The sequence below is a fragment of the Sycon ciliatum genome, chromosome 3, assembly GCF_964019385.1.
Source record: "Sycon ciliatum chromosome 3, ocSycCili1.1, whole genome shotgun sequence".
In the NCBI taxonomy this organism is placed as follows: domain Eukaryota; kingdom Metazoa; phylum Porifera; class Calcarea; order Leucosolenida; family Sycettidae; genus Sycon; species Sycon ciliatum.
This window is the reverse complement of record NC_088645.1, coordinates 35,349,438-35,360,018: the sequence shown is the minus strand read 5'-3', so window position 1 is coordinate 35,360,018 and position 10,581 is coordinate 35,349,438. Positions and strand designations below refer to the sequence as shown.

General features: G+C 51.4%; 1 protein-coding gene across 1 annotated transcript; it reads right to left on the bottom strand.

Annotated features, from left to right (window-relative positions):
• Positions 1-8,842: 8,842 nt before the first annotated feature.
• On the bottom strand, positions 8,843-9,862 carry LOC135813027 (uncharacterized). Its single transcript, XM_065326245.1, has 2 exons — positions 9,247-9,862; positions 8,843-8,928 (listed from the first exon to the last, which is right to left on the bottom strand). Exons 1-2 carry the CDS (start codon positions 9,860-9,862, stop codon positions 8,843-8,845), a joined length of 702 nt encoding a protein of 233 aa, XP_065182317.1.
• Positions 9,863-10,581: the final 719 nt, after the last annotated feature.

The window sequence follows — 10,581 nt, the reverse complement described above, 5'->3', positions numbered from 1 at the left end:
GGCTTCGACCTCGCCATACGCGCGGACTGACGGCATGCGCGCCTTCGCGCCTGATGCCTCCGACACACCGTCAGCAGCTAGCTCAGACTTCTGACCCCGCTCCAGGCACCGACGCTTCTATGCAGGACGAGCCCTCATTGCTCTCCCCGGACATCATTTCCTCAGCCGTTATGAAGATGAACGCCCTCCACCCTCTCCTCGAACGCGTGGAACGCCTGGAGAACAGACAGTGCTGAGTCTGATCTGGAAGCCGATCTCTCCCACGCGCGCGCTCCGCACCCGAAAGATCGCTCCCACGCTCCGAGCGTCAAGCTCCGGACCTATCCTGCCCGGAACTTCCAGTTCTATCGGAACCTCCGACTTTGCCAGGACCTCCAGTTCTCTCCAAGCCCTCGGTTCTACCCACACCGCCACGTCGTGCGATTGAAAAAATCCAGCGCGGAGAGTTAGTGGAACTTGAGGAACTCTTGCTGGAAATTTTCAGCTCCCAGGGACAGGAGCCAATACAACTGGTTACAGCTGGCGGTGACATGGCTCAGCTCTCGCTCAACCTCAGCGCAAAGCACACGCGCGCGATCAACGACTTCTCGGCTTGGCTGGAGGCCTGGACGATCTACATGGGCATCGTCGTTCTTGCTCGTCCTGACCGAGCTCATGAGCTCGTCTGCTACCAGCACATACTTTGTACTGCGAACCAACAGTTCACGACGTCTGCTGTGCTGAACTATGATCGAGCATTTCGCCAACACACCGCCAGTATGGCTCTGCGCTGGGACGTGATCAATCAGACGCTGTGGAGTATTCGCCTACTCCGCTCTCCCCGTCTGTCATGCAGACGCCTCCTGTGCTGAACTATGATCGAGCATTTCGCCAACACACCGCCAGCATGGCACTGCGCTGGGACGCGATCAATCAGACGCTGTGGAGTATTCGCCTACTCCGCTCTCCCCGTCTATCATGCACCAAATGCACGCTCCAAAACAGCCGCGACCGCTGCCTGCCCACATGCCGCAGCTCAACACGCGCAGCCCTTTCCATCAGTGGCGGGCAGCACCCGCCAAGTCTGTTTTAACGTCAACCGCGGCAGGCCCTGTTCCCGCACACCTTGCGACCGTCTCGACGCCTGCAGCTCATGTGAAGACAAAGGAAATGCCGCCACATCCTGCACCAGCACCACCCGCTTCAGGTGGCAGCGCCCTGCAGATAGCCACGAGAAGACTTCGAAGCCCACTGAGAAAAAGTAAGCCGACTTCCACTCCCCTGAACACTGTTCGCTTTCACACATTACTGCCTTCCTCGGAATTGTGCTGGACACGGTGCGCATGGAAGCCCGTCTCCCAGACGACAAACCGACGGACCTCCGCGAGCTCCTCAGCGAGCTGTCACGCTGCACCCAGACCACGCAACGCAAACTCGATCACTTCCTGGGGAAACTCTCCTTTGCGTCGAGCGTCGTCGTACCAGGCAGAACATTTACGCGGCGCTTATGGGATATCAACAAGAGGTTTAGCCGCGCCAAGCCCTATTTCCGTATCACTCTGACAGGCATTCCAGCAGCTGGCACCATCGGCACAGCAAGCCCCGGACACTGCAATCCGCCTCCCTCTCCTGGACTGATGCAGGAGGTCGCCGACCTGGCAGCCGTGGCAATCGCCCCGACAACACGGCGCACGTACACCACTGGCGAAAGGAAATTTACGCATTTTTGTGCGTTGCAGAGATGGACGCCCATGCCGGCTACAGACACGATGCCCAGCTGCTTCGCAGCACACCTCACACAATCGGTTCAACCACAGACAATTCATGTCTACATGGCCGCAGTACGCAACATGCATCTCGAAGCCGGATTCCGAGATCCAACGATGAACGCATTGCTGCCGCCACGTGTTATGCGAGGAATCAAGAGGACGGCGACTGACCCGGCAATCCAGCGCACTCGCCTCCCAATCACCATTGATTTGCTGCGGAAGCTCCTCAACCAACTCAGCCTGGACCAACGGCGTCACCAGCAGGACAAGGGCATGCTCAAGGCGGCAATGGTGCTCGCCTTCTTCGGATTTCTTCGATGCGCTGAATTCACTGCGCCTCCAGCCGGGTTTGACCCTGCCACTCATACCACGCGCCAGGATGTGACTCTGGATGTCACTCAAGGACGCACATATATCCGCTTCCACATCAAGCAATCGAAGACGGACCAACTTCGTCAGGGCCATGCAGATAATCGGTAGTACCACTTCACAACCTTGCCCGGTTGCCGCCCTCCTGGCATATTTTACTCAAGGACGCACATATATCCGCTTCCACATCAAGCAATCGAAGACGGACCAACTTCGTCAGGGCCATGCAGATAATCGGTAGTACCACTTCACAACCTTGCCCGGTTGCCGCCCTCCTGGCATATTTTACAGTCTGTGAGTGTCCGTCTGACGCCACTGACGCACTCTTCCGCTACCGCCCTGGGAGACCGCTGACCAGGCAGGCACTGACAGAAGAGCTCCGACAGCTTCTCCCACTCACGGGAACACCCAATTCACCGACTACGCTGGTCATTCGTTCCGCATCGGTGCCGCCACAACTGCAGCCATGGCGGGTACCCCGGACTGGCTAATCAGGGCAATGGGCCGATGGAGAAGCGACAGTGTCTTGCGCTACATCAGGACAACCGACACAGACATGGGGCAGCTGACCCAAAAGCTGTCAGAGGTACAAGCGCATCACAGAACGCATGGAGGTATGTAAGAACCCGCCACGCGGGCACGCAACTCGCACCCATGCACGTACCCACACGGCTGACCGTTTGGAACAGCACAGCAACTTGCTCTGCTAGGACTGTGCTGACAAACTGCGCTGATAGCAAAAACAGTGTCATTCACGTGCATTGCAATGTGTCACAACTTAGCATGGAGGCTGGGCAACCATGGGACAGCTATCTCCTCTCATCTGGCAATTATCACGGCCTTCGGCCATCACACATACTCCCACACTCCTGCCTCCTAACGGGCATTGCACTTCGTGCGTGGGCCGTCCACACTCCGTCCATTTCATGGGCGCCCATCTCATGGGCTGCACTTTGTGCGTGGACATACATACACACTATCATACAGGCCGTCCACACTCCGCCCAGTTCATGGGTGCCCATTTCATGGGCTGCACCTCGTGTGCGTGGGCCGTCCACACTCCGTCCATTTCATGGGCGCCCATCTCATGGGCTGCACTTTGTGCGTGGACATACATACACACTATCATACAGGCCGTCCACACTCCGCCCAGTTCATGGGTGCCCATTTCATGGGCTGCACCTCGTGCGTGGACTATCCTACATGATTATCACATGCCAGATTCGGTTGCCCAGCACTCCATGAATCCTCCATATGATGTGTGCTCTCCACTGGTCTGCAATAGCGAGTGCATGCGTGTTAATAGCACATTAGAGCTTGCGGTAATGTAGGTTAACACATTGCACAAGCCACCACTTCACACGCGCTCCAGTGGCTTCCAAAGAGCCCGCAGATCCCACGCTATTCATTGATGCATGTCAAGTAACACGTACATGCACGCTGTGATGGCATGTAACATGCGTACGCCGGAACTCACCTGAACTCGCCAGCCAACCAGCCATATGCGGCTGCAGCACACATCGGAGCTTGAACCCGTAACGCATACACCATACTTCGCGCTGGCCACATTGCTACTTCATATTTGCTTTGCTTGGGTAGTGAGAAGAACACCGGTTTGTTCCTTTCTCACCCACCCACCTCTTCCCATCTATGAATAATATTGATATCCTTGATTCAACACAGGTATCATAATTCATACAAGACGAAAATAAATAGGAGTGCTGGGCCAGCTATCTCCTCTCATCTGGCAATTATCACGGCCTTCGGCCATCACACATACTCCCACACTCCTGCCTCCTAACGGGCATTGCACTTCGTGCGTGGGCCGTCCACACTCCGTCCATTTCATGGGCGCCCATCTCATGGGCTGCACTTTGTGCGTGGACATACATACACACTATCATACAGGCCGTCCACACTCCGCCCAGTTCATGGGTGCCCATTTCATGGGCTGCACCTCGTGTGCGTGGGCCGTCCACACTCCGTCCATTTCATGGGCGCCCATCTCATGGGCTGCACTTTGTGCGTGGACATACATACACACTATCATACAGGCCGTCCACACTCCGCCCAGTTCATGGGTGCCCATTTCATGGGCTGTACCTCGTGCGTGGACTATCCTACATGATTATCACATGCCAGATTCGGTTGCCCAGCACTCCATGAATCCTCCATATGATGTGTGCTCTCCACTGGTCTGCAATAGCGAGTGCATGCGTGTTAAAATGGAAAAATGAAAAATAGGGATTCACTGGCCAGAAAAAGTCACTTCAAACAGCTGTGTGGTGGATACCAGGCTAAAAATAGTGGCGGTTAATTCATCAGCCTTGCAAGCTGTTGAATGGTGTAATCCCAGCACAAGTTGCTATGTCTAACATAGCTGTTCGCTATCATCGCTCCCGCAATGGGCATGTCTGAGGTCTGAGGTGTGTGTGTGTGTGCGTGTTTGTGTTTGTGTGTGTGCGTGTGTGTGTGTTTGGCGAGCTTTCCGTAAATTTCCCCTACTGTACCGTCAAAAAAAGCTGGCCACATACTCAAATAGGGCTGTCAATGGCAGGATCATAATGTGAAGCAATTTGATAGAATGTGTGTATACGCATGCGAAGTGTATTGAGAGAATGCATGCAGGGCGATAGTGCGGTTTCGAATCTCAGGTTATGTGTTTCGTAATTTAAAAAAAGCTAGCACCATAGCGTAGTATAATTGAGAGGTTCTGCAAAACGAAAATTCGAACGAAGTTTCGCGACAGTCCTTGCGAAAGTGTGTACAAATTTTCGCACGAACTTTGCGTTCTGCACATTTTCGTAGTTTGCACGGGCCAGGTGCATGTACGCCATGACCCGATCTCACGAAATTTCCTACGAAAGTTCATTTCGCGTTCTCTGCGACTTTCGCGCCCAAAGTTGTGAAAGTTCGTGCGAAGTTTCGCACTTCATGACGTAGAGCGAAAGTTTGTACGCATTTTCATTTTGCAGAACCTCTCTAATATGCCTACTTGATAAAATGTACGTGTCTGATTAGCGAGGACATGCTTTTGTTGTTGTTGTTCTTCTTTTATTGATACAGTAAAGCAATAAATTTTTGCGGCGCGCAAAGTTCGCATTTTCAAGAATTGTGTTCGTTCATGACGAGAAACGTTTGCGATTTTATCTCTTCATTTGGATCTTGTACGGTCCGCAGTCAATGTACAGAGCAGTGTGCGACGATCTATATTCGCGAATGTGTGATGGTCGCGAAAATAGCGAAATATAATCTCTAGCGAAAATTTCTCTCATTACAGTAGGTATTCAACCAACATGCTTTTGTTTTGCAAAGAGGTTTCTATCAATTCCAATAACACACTTGATGACCTAGGTAAACACAAAGCATAGCGAGGGCTACTTGGCTTTCAAGCCCTCTCCTGATAGTATTCAGCATAGTCTTCAATCTAAAAGTTTTTTTGGTAATCAATGAGAATGGCACAGTGGAAGCAGTGCATTGGCACCAAGATTTCATAGCCAGCAACCGCATGTCGCCATAATATACATTGAAAACCAGCATACCTTTGCGAATCGACCTCTTTTCCGCATCACCTTTCAACGGGGACGAAGCAAAGTCGGCCGAAGGAGCGGCCTAGATGAAGAGAATCATCTTGTCCACTTCAACATCACGATACTGACATAGTTACGAGACGAAACAACTAAAAAATCCACAAGAAAACTGTACGCCCACCGTCGCGCTGACCGTTTGGTTTGAGAATTTTCTATTATGGGTCGTCCACAAATATCGATGTTTTTTTAGAGAAGATATTCGTTCGTTTGGGGGGGGGGGGGAGGAGGTTTGGGCCCTGTTCGTCTCGTCTTTGCAGAACAAATATCGAACTCTATCTATGGACCGGCGCTGTTTGAACATGTAGTTTATGACCTACACAAAGTGAAAGTCAACCTCGTGAGCATAGCCATGGCAAGGTTGTGCGACCGTGGCAACATAAACCTAGGTGCACGGTGAAATTAGAGTGGCAGCTGGTCACGTTTCATGAGGAAATTGAACTTCATTAAAAAATATCGATTCCTTGCATAAACATGTGTATGTTCGTTTTGAGGGGGGAGGGAGGGGGTCTGGGGAGAAATGAACAAATATCGTCTTGAAAAAATAGAAAATTCTCTTTAAAATGTTCAACGAGCACTCAAACATCAGCTACAGACGTACCTTTGCAGCTCTCTACTCCTTTTTCAAGGCACGAAAGTCGTCTGCCCACTTTCAAATCAGGAACAAGACATTCCAGTTGTCCTTTTCAGCTGCTCCACGAGCAGAGGTAATGTTCACCAAGGGCCGCAGAGCAGCATCCATTCGGGCCAAACAGCTTATTATGATCACACCAGAGCAGTTCAGGACAAGACAAAAGGGGAACTGTTGACTTCAAGATCAAAGCTAGAACGCCGAACTGGAACGACATAGAAGCTCTGCAGCAAAACGGAAACACATGCGTTGGCTGATACAAACTTAGAGTAGAGGAGTAGAAAGATAATGATCTATCACGTGAGGCAGCTCACTAGTAAGGATATGACATCCCTCCACCATTATTAGATGAGGAACACATAAAGCAATAGTATGAGAAATCAGTTCACTATAATTTGTTGTTGATACGAGAAGCGAGTTCAATGCAACACACTAAGGAACTGCAAATATGAACAGAGAGCTGAACGCAAAACCCAGCAGGTCTGTAGTTACATGTTCATACGATCAGGGGACTTCCTTGAGCGTGTAGACCTGCGCAGATTAGAGCTAGGAGAATTAACAGAGATAGCAGAAGACTGAGTTGTGAGAAGATTCAGCAGAAGGTGCAGCAGATGCAGAAGAGGACAGTGATGTTGATTCCACATTCTGGCGGCTGGCGGCAACCTCTGGCTGTGACGGCGGCTGTGGTGATTCAGCATCTGCATGTGACGGCGGCTGTGCAGTTGCCAAAGTTGAAGTTGATGATGGTGATGACCGGTCGAATATGCCTGCACTCTCGGGTAGCATTTATCCTCCCTCGGACGGAAGACGGCGTCTAATGTGATCAGCATGGCGCTTCCAAATGCGACCATCATCAAGACGTACAGTAAACGTGGCTGGACCAAGACATTCTTCCAGCACACCAGGCATCCATTTAGGTGTAGATGTGGAGTTAACCACCCGAACAGCATCACCACAACAGAGATCCGACACCCGAGCTGTGCAACGGTCAACAGCGGCACCTTGCCTGTTCAAGACCCGTGCTGATGTATCTGGAAACGTCAGGTCAAGACGAGAACGTGGCGTGCGGTTCATAAACAGCTGAAATGGTGACTGGCCTGTTGTTGACTGAGGCGTTAAGCGATAATGAAACAGAAAGCGGTGTAACCGTGACACTAGGTCTCCACCAGCACCTGGCAATTTCTTCAAGCCGGATTTGACTATTTGAACTGCTCGCTCAGCAAGACCAATGCTTGCTGGGTGGTAGGGTGAAACCAATGTATGCTTGATACCGTTACTTGAGCAGAATTGTTGAAATTCCGAGCTGGTGAACACTGAGCAATTGTCCGAGACAAGCTGTTGCGGAAGACCATGTGTAGCGAAACACTCACGAAGCTTGCCAATGGTAGCTGTCGACGTAGCAGATGGAACGGCGTGCACGTTGATCTACTTGCTGCGGCTGTCGACGATCACAAGTAGCATCTTGCCTTCCACAGGGCCTGCATAATCAATGTGCAGTCGGGTCCAGGGTTTGCCTGGCCACTCCCACGGATGCAATGGCTGTAGTGCTGGAGACTTCTGGGTTGCTTGACATGGCTTACAGCTGCGGACCTTGAGTTCAATGTCGGCATCGATCGATGGCCACCACACGTAGCTGCGAGCGAGCGACTTCATTCTGGTTATGCTGGGATGGCTGAAATGTTACTCTTCCAGTAACTTTTCTCGGCCTTGGGGCGGAACGACAACGGGAGACCCCAACAGTAAGCACCCATCGATGATGGAGAGTTCACTTCGACGACGGTAGCAATCCAGCTGCGTTGAGACGTTCCAGAACCATGTTCAGATGTTTGTCGTGTTCTTCACGAGCTGCGCCAGAGACAAGGATGTCATCTAAGTAGATCACGACCATTGGTATTCCAGCTAGCAATTGGTCGAGCGTACATTGAAATATGCTCGGGGCCGAAGACACAACAAAAGGCAGTCGGTTGTACACAAACAGACCCTTTGTGGTGTTGATGGTTAACAGTGCACTTATAATCACCACAGATGCGGACTTGGCCATTGCTCTTGAGAACTGGCACAATCGGTGCTGCCCACTCAGCGAATTCGACTGGCTGAATGATATTGTTATCGACTAGTTTGTCCAGCTCCTTCTCAACGGCAGACTGTAGAGCATAAGGCACAGAGCGAGCTTTCAGGAAGCGAGGTCAAGCATTGCGGTCGACTGCAAGCTTGACACTGCCGTGCTTCCAGGTGCCTAGTCCGGGCTTGAAAGCATCAGGATGCTTGCTCAGGAGGTCACTGCTCAGATCTCCGGTGACATTGAAGACTCGGTTCCAGTTGAGCTTTAGCGTCTGCAGCGCGTCTCTACCCAACAGATTCGGACCAGAATCCTCGACGACAAACATGGTCAGTTGAGCCGAGTTCTTCGCATGACGGGCATTGCAGACGGGCATTGCAGATGAGACGACCAATAACTGCGATGATCTTGCCAGCATACGACCTACAGCTCGGCAGGTCATTCGGGGTTATTCGGGGAGTAGCTGCTTGGTATCTTTCGACGCCAGTGTCTGGTACTCCGCTTTGTTGATTATTGTTACTGCTGCTCCGGTGTCTATCTCAAACACAACAGGGGTGCCAGCCAGACTCACACTACACATAATGATCCACGTTGGAACGCACATGACCAGAGCAACTGGTGTGGTGCAGCTCCACGCTGTATTCCGCCGTCTGGTCAGGTGATGCGAACTCAGGGGTTCTCTGCTCGGAAAACTGACGCACAGCCTTCGTCCGGCATACCTTTGCGAAATGATTCGACCTGCTGCAGGACTTGCACGTCTTGCTCCATGCTGGGCAATCCGAGCGGCTGTCGTGCCATTCCCCCCCCCCCCCCCCCCCCCCCCGCATCCGCTACATTTGCGAACGGCCTTACTGGAAGGACTGGGCTTGTCACGACTTGATGGGTGTCGCCTCTCCACCTTATGGACTTGGGGCTGTTCAGGCGTGCTGAAGCTGCTGGCCCCGGTCATGGCTGCCACGGACGACATCGTGACTTCTACTGACCGCGCATAAGTAAGGACGTCTGCCAACGACATGCTGCTCTCCATGAAAGCCTTTTCACATACCTTCGACGACACACAGTGCTGTACGACCTGAGACTTTAGCTCTGTGTCCATATCTGCAAATTGACAGTGCTTGCCCAAACGCCTAAGACGAGTTACGTAGCTATCAAGGGTCTCCGACTGAGATTGTTTCTCACGACGGAACAAGTAGATCTCGTATTCCCTGTTGCGTTTCGGACTGAAGTGAGCCGTAAGAGCATCCTTCAAGTCGTTGTACCTTGTAATACTACTGCTGTCAAAGGTGAGGTAGACGTCAAACACGTCCTCACCGCCACCGGGCAAGAGCTGGGCTCTCTGACGCTCGTCTTCCGTGATGTTTGCTGCAATCAAATAATTATCGAAACGAGCCAACCATTTCTCCCAACAAGGGCCAACCGACTCAGGCGGTTCCAGGTCAAACGGGTTCAATGATTTTACTGTGCTCATCGTGGCAGCTGAATCAAGAACTTCGTCACCAAATATTATGATCACACCAGAGCAGTTCAGGACAAGACAAAAGGGGAACTGTTGACTTCAAGATCAAAGCTAGAACGCCGAACTGGAACGACAGGGAAGCTCAGCAGCACAACGGAAATGCATGCGCGGCTGATACAAACTTAGAGTAGAGGAGTAGAAAGATAATACGTCAGGTAGCTCACTAGTAAGGATATGAGAAGCTAAAATACGAGTAAACTTGCATGTCTGAGTACACGAGTACATGAGTACAGCCAAGAGTACATAACCAAGAGTGTGCAACTCCTATCTCGAGCTGCGATGGGTTCACCCACGGCGGAATTTTTTATTGCGTCATTCTTTGGCTGTAGTATGATCAAGTGCGTATGCTTTCCCGCTCATATTTTGTAGATACGGTGAGAGTTCACCAGGTTCAGGACACGTCGATCTATCGTCCGTTGTTCTGCTTCGATTGCCTTAGCGGTGATGTACAGATTCTTTGTACTTTGATCTCAGGCTACGCATGGCGGCATCAGCGAGCGAAACAGCCGCCCAAGACTGATGTCATAAAACAATTCCGCGGTGGCCTGGGGGGTCGTCGAGTTGCACACTCTTGGTTGTGTACTCTTGGTACAACCAAGCAGTAAATAGTCAATTTTAGTTTTTCTGCTCCAAACAGAAACTACTTGTGACGAGCTACAAAGATTACATCA

Coding starts and splice junctions, on each gene's coding strand:
- LOC135813027 (XM_065326245.1), bottom strand. CDS start 9,862: ATGAGCACAGTAAAATCATTGAACCCGTTTGACCTGGAACCGCCTGAG. Junction 8,929..9,246: donor TGACAAGCCCAGTCCTTCCA/GTAAGGCCGTTC, acceptor TGTTTGAGATAG/ACACCGGAGCAGCAGTAACA.